At 37.3% G+C, this 19,430-nt stretch overlaps 1 protein-coding gene across 1 annotated transcript; it reads right to left on the bottom strand.

Annotated features, from left to right (window-relative positions):
- Window positions 1-118: 118 nt before the first annotated feature.
- On the bottom strand, window positions 119-19,198 carry pdik1l (PDLIM1 interacting kinase 1 like). The gene is made up of 3 exons (XM_067425541.1): window positions 19,010-19,198; window positions 16,470-16,769; window positions 119-6,244 (listed from the first exon to the last, which is right to left on the bottom strand). The coding sequence occupies exons 2-3, from the start codon at window positions 16,752-16,754 to the stop codon at window positions 5,504-5,506; spliced, it is 1,026 nt and encodes a 341-aa protein (XP_067281642.1). The 5' UTR covers window positions 16,755-16,769; window positions 19,010-19,198; the 3' UTR covers window positions 119-5,503.
- Between the last annotated feature and the right edge of the window lie 232 nt (window positions 19,199-19,430).

Below are 19,430 nucleotides of genomic sequence, written 5' to 3'. Positions count from 1 at the left end.
GTAATGTACTGTGTTTGTAAAGCATCTTATTATTAAACTGTTTGTACACTTACAAAGTTCTTAATGCTTCGGTTTGCATGTAGGGACCCTCATTATGCTACCGTGTTAGTGTGAGGCTATTTTGAGCCTTGGTAGTTGTATTAACCAGCGATTTAATTTCACTTACCCTTTGCCCCATAGACAAGCGTTATAAGCGAATCTCTTTTTAGAGATAAAAGTCTTTGATTTCAATTATCATGAAAACGCATCCCAGAGAACGATTCTTAATATACTATGTCAGTTAAGAGACGGAAAAAAAAAATGGCTCAGAAAAGTGAAATCAGTTCTGAGAAAAGCTCTAGCAGCCTTCAAGGGCAGATGATTATTGCTTTGACGCCAGCTAAAACAGTAAAATTAATACTTTGTGTTAAGGTTCAATTCACCCAAAAATGAGAATTGCTCACTTCCATGTCGTTCCAAACCTGTAAGATGTCCTTTCATCTTCGGAACACATTAATAATCCAATTGTATAATCGGATTTAATAATATATCATTAAAAAAATCTTCATTCGTGATTTGAAGATGAATGAAAGTCTTACAGGTTTGGAACAACACAAGGGTTTCTACTTCTGCAGACAGTATAACATCTTACACAGTTGGGATTGAAGATGATTCTTGTAAATGATTGCAGTTGTTGACTTTGTTTTTTACTCATCGTCACGGCAGTTACACTGTCTCCATAAATTGAATACAGAAAGCTAGATCTTTTACATTATAATGTGTTAGATATGGATATTTTTCTTCCAAAAACCCATCGATTCGCTTCAGAAGGCGAACCCCCTGGAGCCGTGTGGATTACTTTTATAAAGGATGGATGCACTTTTTTTGGGCTGCCACTCACTGCCATTATAATGCTTTGAAGAGCCAGGACATTTTTTTTATATAACTCTGATTGTATTCGCTTGAAAGAAGAATGTCACATACACCTAGGATGGCTTGAGGGTGAGGAAGGCCACATCCACACGAAACCAGAGCTTTCCCCATCCAATTTTTTTTCCCCCTCGTCTCCAGAAATATCTGCGTACACACGGAGCCACAGATACTGACCCAAAACAATGTAGTATACAAGCCAAACCAGCATGTGGCGCTATAATTCTGCCAAAGAGATACACTAAAACGGAGAAGACGTGGAGTGATATCACGTTTCACAGATTATACGGGTTAGCTATACACACGAAAATGCAAAAGGTGTTGTTTTCAGATTTATTCACTCTGGAACCATGTTTAAAAATAATAATAAATCACGGTTTCAGGCTCCTAAAACCGTGTGGACGAAACGATACAAAATTGTACAAACACAGCTAAACGCATTTTGTGCACTGTAAAAAAAAAATATTGTTGCTTTAACTTTTAAAAAAAAGTTAGTAACCTGGTTGCCTTCAAATTTTAAGTTTGACTGAAATTAAAAATTTGAGTTGATACAATGAGGGAAATTGGTTTAATAAATAGAAACTCAAAATATTTTTGTATCTGAATCATAAATCATGAAAACAATTTGGCATGTTTCACTGCGTCATCACAAACAAAACACACACAATTACCCATATGCTTAAATCTTTTAATAATATTTTAATAAAGGTTGTCAATACTTAAAAATGTTCATTCTATTAACTTTATTCCAATGAACTCAATTTTAAGGCAACCAGGTAACTTATTTAAAAATAATAATAATAATTTACAGTGTGGACAGGGCCTAAGGTAATTATCATTTTTGGGTGAACTATTCCTAGTCCAAATATTTTTGGGGGGCACAATATATTTTAAACTAGACAGGTTGATCAAATGAGATGTGTATCTGAAGAATACAAAATTGCCTATAATTAATATTGTCGATAATTAATGGGAAGTGGGGGGGGGGACTAATTAAATGGGAATTTTGCTGTTGGAATAAATCGGTCTCAAATCAGGTTTGGGACGCATTCAACTGCGGTGTGAACGTAGCGCAACACAGCACCACTTAATTTGCCCTTTCCCCATAATGTTTCTATTGAGCCACGAGCTTACATTCCAGTGACATTCATCTGCATGTCGGCTTCACGGCTGCACAATTCAAATCTTGCTTAAGTTGACAACACATCGCTCTGGACACACATACTGTAGGACCCATCCATGAAGTCATTTTATTAATACTGACAAACAGCAACATTTGATAAAGAATCATATCTAACCAACACAACTAAGTGCTTGTCAGGCAAATGTAGCTCTGTGTCCTTTGAGAGGAATCCAGGAAACACACGGCAGATTCAAGTGCTCATGAGGGCAATAGGATTTAAAAAATAAGGCATAAATTATGGTAATCTACAAGAAAAAGGAAGATTAAACAATATTTGGGTGATTAGGAAGTAGTGGCTCTGTGAAAATAATCCCTTTATCCTTTATTCTTGTGATAATGTGGATTATAGCATAATACCACAGTTGGAAGAGAAGCTTCCACAAAAGCAAAAAAAAAAAAAAAACACTTTGAGAGGGATGATTTAAGCCGTTGCTCTGAATTAAAATGTAGCTGGTTCTGGCATTTACAGCATGGCCCACTTTACAAGGTGAAAAATATATGGATATACACAGCATTAAATATTAATGCTTTTGCTTGTCACTTAGGAAAAAGACGTGCGTTTAAAGGGACAGGGGTACTACTACCACCACGAGGACTCGTGTCTGAATTGCCCGTAAAATTGTACAAAACGTTGACCTGAATGGCAGTTTCTGTCCCAGAGAATGCTTTCTTTGCCTAATACCTCAGAAACGTAACAGGCTTAGCGTTAGTCTGTCATGAGCGTGGCGGAAGGGATTACCGGTAAGATTCGGCACTCTGGGATTCCAGGCAGAAATGACACAGTGAAGTGGAGATCAAATTCAGCTCGCTGGTATCGTGTGTCAAAGACGTGAGATCCCCGACTCACAGAGGCTTATGGTTGTGTGTGTGTGTGTTGGCATCAACGTTTTTATCCGTTCACACTCCCTGTACGCATTTCCCTGAAGGTTAGAGGAGTTTCATGCATTAGCACACTGCTGTTTGCTGTGGTGCGTGACTCTTGTTGCTCATACATGAGGTTTCGTGTTTTAGATTGAGGCTGGTTGTTCACAGCGTTCATACGAGGATCATGGGGTGTAAAGATCACAAGTTTGTGGACAAGTATCTCTGCTTGTGTAGATACTTAGGTCCATTCCAGACTGACATTCAGTCTATGAATTCAAATCAATGTTTAAGCGAATCCTCAGATCAGCCAGCTCAAGTAATTGTAGCCATTCTGTCTGAAAGAGCCAATGGAACTTTCCACAAGTAGGGTAAAAATAGTGTTACTTCGTATAAAGCAATTAGAAATCATTTAATGTACGATTACAATCAAAAACATTATCTTAAGTTTGACTCTGTATAGGATGGTGGGAAGTAAATCTGATTCCATTTTCTCAATTTTTACATGAATTGTAGAGTATTTGTCAAGCTCAACTTTTAAACCCAGTTTTAACTATAAACCAACAACTCAGTTACTCAGTATTCAGTCTTCCCTCATGGGTCAAAATGACCCCAAGCAATTTTTTCAGAAAGCTTATTTAATTTCAATAATATTTCTAATGCAATTTGCATTTTTTTTTTTACCTTTAAACTAGATTTTATTGATAAATAATATCTAAATAGTAGTTTAAGCTCATTTTTCCATTATATTCAAAATAACAATTTCATGCATAACCCTTATGATTGGTTTTAGTAAGCATCTTTGCTGACCTCTTGTGGAAAAAATAATATATTTTACATATATTTTATATATTTCTATGAGGGTCAAAATGACCCGTGAGGGAAGGATGTGTTTGTTTTTTTTAAACCGCAAAACTCGAATCCTTTTGTGGTTCAGGTTCGACAGGTGAAAAGGCCCAAGGGAAGGGAGAGGATTAATAATTATTACTCAAAAAAAGTCAGTATTAGGTGCCTAACTGTCAGAGAAATTCAGAATTTCCGTAACATGGTTAACCTCAGAACAGACGAACAGAGAACAAAATAGCTAATTTAATGTTTTTTACTAACCATTTTACGTTCCCATTTAAACCCTGTTTGTGGAAAGGGCCGGCTTTCAAGACATTATGTTGAATCGCTTCACATCTGGTGTTCTGAAATGGACACATATCCTTCACATACAGTACACAGAGCTGCCTAGTCATTTAGTTTCCAGTAGGAGTAAGTCTGTATATATTCATATCTGTCAGTTTATATAAGATACTATGTCTGAATTCCCTTGAAACGCAATCTTTTTAAAAAAATTTATTATTACTGTTAAAGTGGGTATTCACTGATTATTCAAATCTCCATCAGGATGACAAATATAATAGAATAATTTAACATGTCTTTCGACAGACTATAAACTATTGCCTTAAAGTTTTGTAGAAAAGATTGAGTGATACAAATACACCTCCCTGAAGCCCTTTTGCTTGTGAAGTACAGAAAAACAGATATTGATCCTGTTGTAAAAAACTGCTTAATTGATCGTGAAAAAATAAAATAAAACAAAACTAGGTGGCTGTAAAAGAAGCCGTTATTTGCTGCAAGTTGAATTAGCACCGGAAGTGAGGCGAGACTAGCTCTGATAGAGAACTAAAGTGTTCCCAAGAAACATGGAAGTCACGAGTCTTGTCGCTGTGCTATATTAAATCTACAAAAGGGCTGGGCGTTAAAATTAATGTATGGTCACCATTTTTTTTTTTGCTGACAATACAAGCAAACATTATTTTAATGCCATTTTTCTTGCCATTACGATTCCTAAAGACCATGGCAGTAGACCAGTTTTGCACCCCTTCCGCCAATTCATGAGCAAAGAAAATAAATACAAACCAAAGACTATCAAATATTGATTATTTCATGAAGCCAATGTATTTTACAAATTTATATTGTAGCTATATCGCCCAGCCCTAATCTACATGCTCTCTAATATCTTAGTGCTGGGAATGTTCTGGGAATTCTGTGGAATTCAGTGTGTTTATCTGGGTCAGTGTGGTTTATGGTCAATAGAAGGTGGATATATTCAATAAAACTCCACTTAATGCCATCTCCTGTGCTTGTGAACAGGCAAGTCAGTAATAAGTATCTAACATGGTAAAGGCCGTTTTTCATCAATTAATGTTGTACTAAACTTGAGGACCAGTGCAACCATCCCCTAAAAACCCAATCCTGCCCACACAGACCCTGTCCCAAACGGCACCCTCAGCCTGCGATAGTCCTCAAAGTCTATACTTTGCAGTACAGAAAATAAGAAAAAAATTCTCACCTTCATGGGCTCAGCAAAGAGGGCCTGAAATCGGAATTGACAAATGGGAAACCTACATTATTATGGACTTCACTGACACTCCTGAGCGGGGACCACAAGACCCCAAGTCCACATCAAGTGTGCCATTTGGGACAGGGCCAAGCAACCATTCACAGTTTTTCCATTCACTTCAAGCTCAGAGTTTACCCCATGTCCAAGTTTCTTTCCCTTCACGTATCCCAGTCAAGCTCTCTGCATGCGATCCGAACCAGCCTGAGCTCCAGCTCAACGGCGTCGGGTCGCTCCTGTGGATTGGCGGACAGCATCTCTCGAATCAGCTGCTTCATGCCAGCATTCATGCTTTTCTTTCGGGCCGGGATAAGGAGCTCCATCTTGGGATTCTCCAGCAGAGCCTCCCCCAGGGGGACAATATCCTCCCCCTGCTGTACATAGCTCCCCAAAAGCTCCTTCTGAGTCTCTACATCCACAAATGTTATTCGTTCCACCATGGCCCATATGATCACCCCCAAAGCAAAAATGTCAGCCTTAGCAGTATAGTGGCCCTCCCAGACCTCAGGGGCCATGTAGAAGTCCGTTCCACAAGCTGTGGACAAGAAACACTTGTTGACGCTGGCTGGTTCTTCGGGGTTCAGGCCTGAGCAGGAGCAGACCTTGCTGAGGCCAAAGTCAGCCACCTTCAGTGTGGGTTCGGGAGACCCGGCTGGGGTGCGGCCTTGCGAGATGAGAATATTGTCGGGTTTGAGGTCTCGGTGGATTATCTGGTTGCGATGCAGGAAGGCGAGAGCGCTGCCCAGTTGCAGCATGAAGCTGGTGTTAGTCTTGCGGCTGGGTTTGCGGGACAGTAGATAGGCATTCATGTCTCCACCGTCGCAGAAGTCCATGACGAACCACAGGTAATAGGCGCAGCGGGGGTCAAACGTGATCTCACCTTTCAAGGATGTCTCCACCAACTGAGTGAATAGAAATAAATACCAAAGTTAAAACCAACTGTGTAAATTATAGCTTGTCAACTATTATTGGGGGACCAGTGTACTACAGACCAATCCCAATTTAACCCACCCGTCTGTAAATTGGAACCTGATTAGCTTGTTAGTTAACGGGTCATCACGATTCAATACAATATCGATTCTCATAGCCAGCGATACAATATTTTCCGATACCTCAAAAAGTTCTGCGATATGATAACGATACGATTTGATTCATATTCCAATATTATGAGCCAATTTTACACAACCAGTTGCATTTTTATTAACTCGCAACTGCAAACAAAATATATAACATTTAAATGTATTACTACATCATGCGCTGGAACGACAGTGCCTCGTGAATGTGTGTACGGTAGTTAGAGGAAGTTTTAAAGTTTTAAATATGGATATTTTTCTTACACAAACACATTCATTTGTTTCAGAAGGTCTTTATTAACCCTCTGGAGCCATGTGGATTGTGTTTATGATGGATAGATGCACATTTATGGACTTCAAAACAGAAGTCACTGCCATTATAACATGGAAGAGCCAGGACATTTTAATATAACTCTGATTGTGTTCATCTAAAAGAAGAATGTCATATACACCTACGATGTCCTGAGTGCGAGTAAATCATGGGCTAATTTAAATTTTCCTGTGAAATATCCCTTTAAGCTGACTTAAAACAACCCACATTACTATAGACTCCATCCATCTACATCAACGTACATAAAAACACAATCACTTAAAGGAATATTTCACCCAAAAATGAAAATTCTGTCATCATCATTTACTCACCCTCATGTTGTTCCAAACCTGTACGAGTTTCTTTCTTCTGCTGAACACAAAATATGATATTTTGAAGAAGAATGTTTGTAACAAAGCAGATAGAACAACCATTCACTACTATAGTATTTTTCCCCTACTATGGTAGTGAATAGTTGTTCTATCTGCTTTAAAGGGATATTGCACTCAAAAATGAACATTTGACATTTATCTTACGCCAGGGCATGCAATATGAGGTGACTTTGTTTCTTCAGTAGAACACAAATGAAGACTTTTTAAGGGTTAGTTTAACCAAAAATGTAATTTATGTCATTAATGACTAACCCTAATGTCGTTCTACACCCCTAAGACCTCAGTTCATCTTCGGAACACAGTTTAAAAGGGTGATGAATTGACAAATTAACTTTCCCTTGAGCTTTTGATATATAAAAGGTCATAGTAATATAAGTATATCCTGTAAGTTTCAGAACTGAAAACTTCCTTGTTAGTCAAAGAAAAGCTTTTATATACACCAGGTTCAGCAAACGGTCCTGTGATTTATACTGACGTCAGTGCGTGACGAAACACTGCCTCTACAGAATCTACAGCGCGTCTAATCCAGTAGCCTCGCCCACCGACTCATGGAGGGCTCGTGTATGTGTAATATAAAAATAATAGTCTAATTAAACGCTGGTGCATGAAAAATAAAAAAGTCATTGTGTTTGTTTGATAAAAACGTTTACGAGCCCGGTGATCAAGAAAATAATTCCTGTTGCCGCTTCTCCCTCATCTCTCCTCTCTCATGTGAATCGAGCTGACAGGGGAGCTGAAACACATTAAATAAGCAAATCTTATCCAATCCTAGCTGTGGGCGTTTACTTCCAAGTCTCCAGTGCAGCACACCCATCAAAACCCAGCGTTTTGGATAGAGCCTCAAAACCAGTGTAGAAAATAGCCTATTACTTATTAGTTATGTTTTTGAATGTAAAAACCACACGAACATCATTAATTGATCTCAGAAAACAGTATAAAACATTTTTAAAAACCAGTTCATGACACCTTTAAGATATTTTATATTTAGTCCGAGAGCGTATGCAAGTTTATGCACACTATACTGCCCATGTCCAGAAAGGTAATAAAAACATCATCAAAGTAGTCCATATGTGACATCTCTTGTTAATGTTAGTAATGTCTACTAATGTCTAGTTAAGTAGAATCTCTTGAAGCATCGAAAATACATTTTGGTCCAAAAATAAAAAAATACGACTATTCAGCAGTCTTCTCTTCCGGGTTTGTTTTCAATCCTCAAATAAAGATTTGAATGGTTATGAATCAGCGTATTGATTCATGATTCGGATCCCGTGTCAAACTGAAAAACTGCTGAAATCACGTGACATTGACGATCCGAATAATACGCCGATTCATAACCGTTCAAATCTTTATTTGAGGACTGAAAACAAACCCGGAAGCGTTTTTTTTTTTTGTATAACCTTTCTGGACATGGACAGTATAGTGTGCATACACTTGCATATGCTCTCGGACTAATTATAAAATATCATAAACTGTGTTCCAAAGATGAATGGATGTTTAATATGGTGTTTAATATAGATTTCTCTGGGCATTTTATTTATTTATTTTTTTCTGTTTTTTGGTACCATTCACATGCATTATACGACTGACAGACTGCAACAGCTGGAGTTAAAAACCTTAATTTGTGTTCTACTAAAGAAACAAAGTAAGCAGATAAACAGATAAGCAGATAAACATCACATTTTCATTTTTGGGTGAACTATCCCTTTAAAGAGAGACAAAAACTACAATGAGCTGCTATCCACCTTATTCCTACACCCCATGATGCTTTGCACGAATTATGGGTGTAACTTCTGTTAAGCTGTAAATTATCAGTGAAAGACTCGCTCTATGAACGCAATAATAGGCCTACCTTTTTTTTACTGGGTACAATGAGATGACATTATTCTACTCACCCTTCAAACCATCGAACATTAAAAGTACATTTTAAGTGTAAAAACGTCAACAAATATGCTACTATTTCATATCATATGATACTATTTAGAAGTGATTTTCGTCATTTTGACAGATAATAAATTGTATTTACCTATGAAAAAAACGAGAGGATTTGTGGAGAAAAGCGAGAGATTCTACATTCTAGTTAAATATTAATGGGATGTAGGGCTGGGCGATAAAACGATAACGATAATTATCACGATATAATTTTCCTCGATAAAACGATAACAACAGGTCGATAAATTCTCGATATAATGCTTACGCGCTATCCGTAATGCTGCGCATGCGTATTGCAGACCGGGCGTCTGGGTGCTGCACGCGGTAATGTTTACAGTCTGTGGCTGACAGGCTTGGAGGATCGGAGATAAGTGGAGCGATAAAAATGAGCAATAGTGAAGAAAATGCAGCGCTCACGGCCAGCTCGGAGGACACAGATATCGTTGACAAGTTAGTTCGCTCAACTTCAGTGGTTTGGAGATATTTTAGCGATCCCATCCGACATAAAACAGAGCGACGTGCGTGGACTGCTTATCATAGGTTCACGTTCACCACACAGAATTTAATTATTAAATTATCGTGTTTCTTCAAAGTCCTTCCATATAACATGCAGCCCAACACAGCGGTGAATCTACATTAACTACATTCACACACCGGCTTATTACCTTGTTAGCTGTAGTGGGTGACTTATTTACAACAGGCTAACGTTACCAAACTATAATCACTAAAACATCGGACTTGTACATCGCTATCATAATTGTTTGTCTTTGGTGATGTATTAATGACTCCGCATCGCCTGTATCATAAGAGAAATAATGTCATCTGGTGTTTAAAATGAATAAAATAGACTAGACAGCCCTTACTGGAGATCCACAAATACTGAACTTTTCTCTCTCCCGACCAGCCCACTGTCGGTGAGGTGTGTTTGTGTGTGTGTGTCGGTGAGATGCACGGGGAACAATCCACTGTGAGGCAATTAGAAGGGGCCTCAAAATGTTTCTTAAAACGCTTTTTTTTTTTGACCGATTGCGTTCTTAGTGTTTTACTTAGACAAATAAATATATAAACGCTCAATATTGCATTATTTGTTCTGTTTCAGCTGCGAAAATCGTTCACAGCAGAACCGCAACGCGTCTCACAACAACGTGTGTAAATGAACGATTCATTGTTTGAATGAATCGTTTGAATGAACGACTCAATGACTCGCTCATTAAGACGGCCACCTACTGGTGGTTTAATTTGATCTTTAAACATACTTTCCAACATGTCTTATTTGTCTATTCAAAACTACAAATCTCAAAACATTATTTAATGCTGTTGTAATTTTTCAGTGTAAATTATTTAATTTGATTGCTAACAGCCCTTATAGTGTTTTATTTTAATTAAATGTATTGATCAAAATTACAAATATAAAATGAAACATGAAGCTTAGCCTATAGTTAATAAGATTAAGGGAAAATGCCCTTTATAAAAGGTGAAAATATCACAAATTTCAAATGATTCAATAAAAATAAAACCACAAATATGCAGATTTAAATATGTCAAAGCTGATTGAACACTGGTGAGAATATTGCTTCAGAATAAATTATATTTACAACACACACACACACACACACACACACACACACACACACACAAACACACACACACACTTTTCCGGACAAGCTAATTTTTTACTTGGACAAGCTTGAACGATTTACTTGTTCGAAGGACAAGCACATAAACATGCTTAATGTCAAGCCCTGTATAATGATATATTATTGATATATAGTGTTGAGTAAAAAAATGCTGACCACAGTTAAGATTTTAATAAATAAATCTACCTCAGTTTAAATAAATTGTTCACTTGTTTGGGAAGTGTTTGTCATGTTTTGACAATAAAGGATAGTTTAAAACCACAGCTAACTGTCTGTTTTCTACATATTTCACTCAGGAGCAAAAATATGCCTTTAAACTTTAAAGAAATAAAGATTTTACATTTATCGTGATATTTATCGATATCGACTGATATGCTAAATTATATCGTGATAATTTTTTTGGGCCATATCGCCCAGCCCTAATGGGATGTATCGTAAATTAAATGCTAATGATATATCCAACTCTAACTATAAAGGTGTTGCATTGCAGATACTCATAAGTTGATGTATAAAGAAAAAAAAAAAGTTATTTTGTTAATGTCTGACAGCTTCCTAGCAAGTTGCAGAGAACAATTTGTGCTATGCAACGCTAGCATTTAATCGCACACGTGTATGATTATCAATAGAGAGAATAATTTACTGTGTTTTGTCTTTGCTTACAGTTACTAAATAGGTAATTTTAGAACTTGGAAACATGTATGCTAACATATTTGCTTAAAAGTAACCATTTATTATTGTCCATGTAAATTGGGTATATCACCCTTTTTAACTTGACATCATATTGCATCTTTGTAAAAATGTAAGTCTTAGATTTAGGAGGAAAATGGAAATTGTGACTGAATGGAATGCAGATTATGCACATTTTACTTTGCAGCACTGAATTAATTGCAAATGTATTTATAGTTTCTCTCCATATAGTCGGTCACCTTGCACAAATATAAGGGGAAAATATATGCTGTATGATATATTAAAAGTACAAAGAGGTGACATCACAGTTTGTCAAAGTTTCATATTGACATGATAGCAGCTTAATCCACACTGACTGCACTGATCAAATTACAAAATTACACAACCAGCTTTGGCAGCTATGTTTTCTTCACCATCTTGCAGGGTATTGCAAAACAGAGCACCAACCGATGAACGCTGCACCATCTGTCTGCACAGGGACCCAATCAGAAACACATCTTGAATCTGAAGAACAAAAACAACAGCACTGTCCATAGAGAAGACGCGCGTCACAGACACACTACTGCATGTCATGCGTTTGTAAATTTAACCACATCCTTCCCCTGATAACCTCCACATGGAATTCGTGTTTTAGTTTAGCTCTGCTTTCTCGAAAAGTAAACTCGGTCAAAACATAATTTTCTTTACATTACGCTGAATCATTAACCAAACTGCAGACTTACTTTAGATTGACTTATACTGCTTTAGACACTTAAAATAACCACAGTATTGCATTAATGCAATACATGTCATTCATATTGCAAGTCAAGTCACCATCATATTATATAGCTCTTTTTACAATACAAATGGTTTCAGAGCAGCTTTACAGTAATAATAGGAACATAATGTAGATTATTTTGGCTGTACGGCAGCTCTAGAAAAGTGTTAACGTCCAGCTAAAGTACGTTTTTGATTGATTCATTTCAGTTGTAAAAAATCATTAGTTATTTACTTTGTGGCCACTTACACAACACATTTGTAAACACTGGGATAACATTTTTATTGGCATATTTACAAGATTAATAAAATCGATTGGACAAGTACAGCACACAACGAACATGTGACCTGTACTAAATCCTGCTAGTTTATCTTACTGTTGTCAAGAAAAATCAATCTGGAATTCTTTACCATTTGTTTTTAAGATTCTGATCCTACAGTGTGTGAAAGTCTATGTGCTTTAGGGGTGTGCCATATGTATCGTCTGTGATAATACCGTAATTGTCGTTTTAACGTTGTGTGATCTGACATTATCAAGTATATCCCTCACACACACACCCAGAGAGTGTGTGCGCGTGTGCATACACTACGTAATGCAGTCATGAAGATTAGTGCGGGTGTACACTTTCACTGCACGCAACTCTATATTTAGAGTTTCATATTTTTAATAAATATCACATGAATAATCCAGATATCAGCATAACAAATGTGATGGATTATATACAAGTTTATTAAAGAAGAATTTATTATTAAGCGACTTACATTTTAGACACCATAATGCCCATTTTTACTCTATTTCGCCAACGATAATAGTTCAAAACAAAGTCACAGCACTGTAATCACGTCTCCGAGTCAATTAATCACCAGCAACAAGGTACCAGCACAATAACACTCAGCAAAATATCGCTAATTATCGCTAGATAAAATCCCAGAAAATAGAGATAATTTTTTGTCGATATCACACAAACAGGTAACCCTTGCTTGGTTTAAGATTAATTGTTACTAGCTAACAACTGTAGCCATTCAATTCAATGCAAAATTGTCAAATTGGCTCTAGAGATTCAAAATGGTGATATGAATCAAAAATATACGTTTGAAATGTTGCTTTACCTAGAGTTATAAAGCAATGATAATATTAAATACCGTATATATTAACGTGACTCAAAGTTAGAGACAGTTAAGAACTTTCAGGGGTTTTTTTAAGTTTTTTTTTTTTTGCATTAATCAACCTAATTTGTTAAACTTTCATAACTGAGCAAATTCTGAAAAACAGAACTTCCTTAAATCATTCCTGCAGATTCACAAACATTTCGTAAATATCCAACCACAATTAGCAGAATCCCTGCCCATGAGTTACAACTACATAAATCTATGTTTAGGAACGCTGTGTAATCTTCTGGACTCCGTTCTCAGATTTGATTCAAGTATATTGCATAAATGCTAAAGAGACTAACTGGCCATATGCCTAACAATAAATATTCAATTAGCGTACGTCCAACCAAGGATTTTTAGCCAGCTAAGAAGAAAAAAAAATCCAGGCGCTCTTCTGAAAACAGCCTGCTAATGGCATTTGAGAGCATTTTGGAGGCGGAGAGTTTTCCCAGTTGCTATGATGATACAGAATATACCAGGGCAGTAATGTGCTAATTTTGAAGAATATTACTGAATATACTAATGCAGCAACAAGTAATTTTAACTTCTCCATTGTTGTTCACTCATTGTACAAGTAGGATGGTTGGTCAGCGTGGTATGTCCCAACCCTCCTCCACTTCCATTGGACGGCTGGATAAAAAGTGACAGTGACAAGTGGCAAAATTTTGTCATCAGTTTGCCTAAAAGAACAGAACTTTCAAATGTTTTACACACCATTTCCATGTGGTAGGGAGCGGGTGTAAATTTCTTTCGTACCGACTAAACCTTGGTACATACACCGCAATAACTAAGAAATTAGTTTGTTTTCTCGAGGTGACAAGAACAAAGTTCATTCTAGCTAGGACATTCCATACTTCATGAGAAAAGCAGGTGCCGACCATTAGCATTTCTCTGCATTAACCCCGCCCACTTAATTTCTGACCAATCACACAATAGTTCTCGGACACCCACAAGAAAAAAAGTTCAGATGATGCGCCGAGAACAAGCTGCGAGAACAAAATTACATCAGCTGTTCTAGCGGAGAATGTATTGGCCTTAACATTTTGAAAACTAACAAATTCTCATGAATCCGAAAAAGCCAGAAAGGCTTTACGAACGTTTTACACAAGAATGTTCTGCTCGCGTTTCACGAACGAGGCCCTGTGTGTCTATCTGAGCCACGTTTCCCCATCTTCAGCTGTCTTTTGACGGAAGATGCTGCAGGCTTTGCACAGACAGAGGTCAGCAGACAAACGGCTCTCTGCAGGCTCATAATTATAGCAGCAAGAGTGCTAATCAACCACATCTTAAAGGCCAGGAATAACAACCCATTACTGTGCTGCACTCTGACTTACTTCCATCCAGTCACAACATCCTCATGTCTATGCACAACTTGACCCAACACAAAATGACATACAATACTATAATCATCCACTTGTCTTATAGAGTGCTGTCTCCTTTGTAGAATAGTCCAATCAGTTTGTTTTGCATATTCATCATCAGAATAATCATCCATCAGCCATCTAGCCTTTTAGGTAGGTGATTTTTTGGCAGAACTTTTTACCGGGCTTTAGCATGCAGTACTTCACCTTGCTAATAGTAGAAACAGTACAATTGCATTGTTTGACTAATAGTATCATGCAATAGAAAGCTATGCATTTGTTGAATCTGTCAATTGCAGCGCTTTTAGTCCATATCCTCTAAAGAAACATGTCTGGTCAGTGTCTGGGGGACATGATCCTAAACCCTAAATTATACAGGAAATATGCTCATTCAAGTCCTCCAGGGAAGTTCCTACATACAGGAGTAGTAATTTCAATGTAATATGTGATTTTCACAATCAAATGGATGCAGGGGACAATTTAATTTTCTGTTTTCTCATTCTCAAGCTTAGCATGAAAATAGCATATGATGCATTTTACATTTTTTTAATTGATGCTTTTTCTATTTTATGATGTCAGACAGAATGATGGGTAATTTAGTAGTCACATGCAAAAAGAAGCCATGCTTCTTCGATAGCTTAAAAAATTAAGCTGCATGATAAATCACAAAATCGATAGTCATTATCAAAATGCAAAGGCTACGATTTATTTAAATAAGCATTTGAAGCTGCACTGTGTGCTCATGATATCTATATTACTGGAGAATTTTCAGAATAAAAACTTGATGAATTAACTTTAGAAAATGAAGAAATTAAGATGTTAACATAAATTTGACATTTAGCGTTGTACTATATTTTTAATGAAATATAATGTTTTTATGTGACAATATTATAACAGTATATCTTGATTTTATTTAATAAATCACAATAAAAATCATAATTATTTTATAGTTATATGGCATGGGTAACAAACAGCAGAACTGTATGAATAAGAGGAGGATTACAGGACAACAATGTACTAAAAATAAACTAAAAAGTGTATCGCATACAAGTGACAATCTGTGTGACACAGGTTCACACTGATCTACAACAACGATAAAAATCATCGTATTATGCATGCCAGGCCAGTAGTTGGCAATGTCACTAGGCCTATAGACTGAATGCATAAGACGCATGCGCATGACACCCTTTCACAAATTCGCTTTTTTATAGTTTACAGGGATGATAACGGTATTGAACCCAGTTTAAGTTTGCGTTTTTTCAGTCCCCCAAAACGTTGTTGTCGTTTAAATGAACGAAACCATGAAACGCATTACATTTTTGTTGTGAAAGAATGAACAGAAAGAGAAAAAATATTGCAATGTCAATGCATTGCACTGACATTGTGCAACTCTCTCACTCACTCACTTCACAAGAATTAAAAACATTGTGGTGCTGTTTAAGCCCAATCATCTCCTTAATATGACCGCCTCAATGAAAGCAGCATTGTTCAGATAACCCAACACCGGATTTTGTACATCCCCCTTAATAAACCAAAAACTACTGTCGGCTACATTTCCTCCTTTAGCCACTTCCTGTTTCCTGGCAGGATACTAAAGGCATAGCACTGAAAACTAATATGCCAATAATAAATTATTTACGTCCAATTCGAATTTTATTCAGCATTTAAGGCAAAAAAATTGCTTAATCATTGAGTGCTATCAATGGTATGAACTGTTACAACAAGTTAGCAATACATTTGTGAATGTAGTGGTTTGCATTTCCTTTTCACTGTTATCAAGTTCTTTGATTTGACTCCAAGCATAATGTGAACCTAAAATTGGAAACACACCTCCAGATAGAGCGAGGAGCTGGAGCCGTGGCTCATTCTCTGGGCGAGGCCATCTCTCTGGAGAACACATTCCTCCAGGTGGATGACGTTGGGATGCTGGCTCTGGATACTGCTCAGGGCCCAGAATTCCCTCAAGGCCAGCTCTACGTTCTCCGGGGAGTGACAGCGGATCTTCTTCACAGCCACCCGAGCGCCGGTCTGCCGTACAGCTGCCTCATACACCACACCGTAACTGCCCCTGCCCACCTCCTGGATCAGCTCGTACTTGGCTTGACTGCTCACCATCCTCTTCTTCCTCACCTATATTGTGTGGAAGAAAGATACCACAACACAATCTACCATGGAGTCACTACAGTATTTGCTGGGAACTCTAAAGCCGATATTAACTATAAAAGTTTGTTTACAATATATGCACCGGAAAAAAAAAACTTTCTTTTATTGGTAGAGTAGTGTTATTTTTGTATAGATGCATATAGTTTTTGTTAATAGTTGTATTTTCGGTTTTCAATTTAATTATAAAGTTAATCATTTTCATATACATTTTATATAATGTATTGAAAATGTTTTTCAGTTTTTTTTAAATGATGATAACCCTGTTTGTTATCAGATATTTATTGGTGTGTGTTCATTCCCCCAGGTATAACAGTGTAATTCAATAAAACTAATTGTAGTTTTTTGTTTTGTTTTTTAATTCGCAACGAATTAAAATATAGAATACATTATAATATATCATTTTTGTTTGCATTTTAATTATAGTATAGTTCTATAATATACATCTGTATTATTTATAGTACAGAATTTTAGGCCACTTTGGCCATTACATTAAAATAATTACCGATTTATTTGTATCAACTAGAATTTCAATATTAGTTTATCCTGATTCCAAAGCATGGATGAGCTCGTCATTTCAAGCACACATTGCGGATCCATCTGGCATGGAATTTTTATATCAACATCATCCGCAAAGTTGATTATTTTAACTATCGAGTAGGGAAGGACAAACCTGCTCATTGTCTATGGCCCATTAGAGCAGCAAGCAGTCGTATTAGGTTTCTCTTAACATAATTTATTTTACAACAATTAGTCTCAGTCTCAGACAGACTGTCTGATACATACAGTACTCTAAATCGCCAATTCCACTCATTTGCTGACCGCTATGCAACTTCTGGGAGTCGGGGGAACAAGTTAGGCGAATTCGTCGTCAAAATAATAGTCATGAATGTTAGTCAACATTTGTGGGGTAAGAGTTCACACCCATATATTTGAAAGATATTCAGTTTTGACTGAGACCGTTAGTAGCAAAGGGCCATAATGTAGGCAACAAGTTATCTCTAGATCACAACTGCCCTCACGAAAATGAAACATAATTTTACTACAAATAATAAAACCCAAAAAGCATGGTTATTGTAGTTAAACCATGGTAACCACAAATTAACCATAGTTTTGCTACTCTAACCATGGTATTTATTGTGGTAAAAGAGGTTATATAAATGGTAATCAATTGGTCAAAAAACATGGCTACTACACTTTTACTTTAATAAACCATGGTTATTTTCCATAAGGGTGTAAGCCACTCATTTCTTTAATGTTGAAATGCACACTGTTGTGCCATTATTTGAATGAGTTGATATTGCAATAGTATACATTTTCAGATTTTACTTAAAAAGCAAACTGTAAACGTCAGATGTCAGCTTCTTTTTGTCAAGTTGGAGGTGTTGAAGCTACATAATTAAATACTTGTCAATAGTCTGCTCTTCAAGATAGTACAACATTAGGCTTTATCTCACATTGTAACAGCCAAAACCCACTTGCCACATGGGGGTTTCTCAGAAAAGAGTTATTGGCAGGAAAATGTAACAATGTTTTTTGTTTTTTACAAGGACAAGTTGCACAAAGGTAAGCATTATTGCACATATTCATTCATCTATAGCATGGCAATCTCTGTAAATTGATTCTGTTTCTTCTTGAAATAACTCGCTTTTGTACCGGAGTGCCCAGAAACATTTTAAAACGCCATTAGTGCAAATGGTAAACAGACTCGACAGCGCTGCCAACACGTGTGCGCGTGTGTGTGTGCGGAAGCAGCTTGACATGAGGAAACAGCGATCAAAGGGCAAGCCAACATTACGCACTCACTGTTTTAACTATTTGTCCGAGGACAGACAAGCACATAGGCAGACATTTGCAAGAATACAATCGCGTGTTGTGTCTGTATTGCAGTCGTGCTTGTGTGCTACTGAGTAAAGGGCCTGTCGGTTTTGTCTCTTTCGACCACAGCGCCGCTGTTTTCTCCTCTCCAGCTGGATATCTCTGTCTAAGCATGACATTAACTTACACACCACCCCTGTCCATCACACGAGAGAACACATGCACGACGCTCATACGTTGCCGTGACAGTAACGTGAAAGGTACATTTTAATGCAATATACCCTTCCAGTAGCAGCACATGCACCTGCGTAGCAGCCCGACAACACATGCTCAGACAAAGAGTTCCGCTCCACGCACACACACAAGCACACACGAACACAAGAAACATTTACCTCTGCACTATTTTAATCCCAATGTAACCGATTTTCCTCTGCACTGCTTTTCCTGGCAGCCATTATAAGCGCGAGGCCGCCGCACACACTCCTCGCCTCTCTCGCTTTCTCTTTTTCTGTGTATGTCCGTGAGCGCGTGCCCGTGAGCGCACTCGCGCTCAATGGTGCGTCCGCGTCGAAGATTTCTCATGCGCGTACCCTTTGACTGACTTATAAATTTGGCCGCGTAAAGAAACACGCCCCCCCCCCCCCTCTCTCTCTCTCTCTCTCTCTCTCTCTCTCTCTCTCTCTCTCTCTCTCTCTCTCTCTCTCTCTCTCTCTAATAACTCCGTGTTTGCTCTCATATGATGATTTTATAATCAAGAAACATTTATGATTATTATCTGTGTTGAAAACAGTTGTGCTGCTTTAAAATGTTGTG

Source organism: Pseudorasbora parva, chromosome 19 (assembly GCF_024679245.1).
Source record: "Pseudorasbora parva isolate DD20220531a chromosome 19, ASM2467924v1, whole genome shotgun sequence".
NCBI lineage: Eukaryota > Metazoa > Chordata > Actinopteri > Cypriniformes > Gobionidae > Pseudorasbora > Pseudorasbora parva.
The sequence above is the reverse complement of the archived record's forward strand: the minus strand, read 5'-3'. Positions and strand labels throughout refer to the sequence as shown.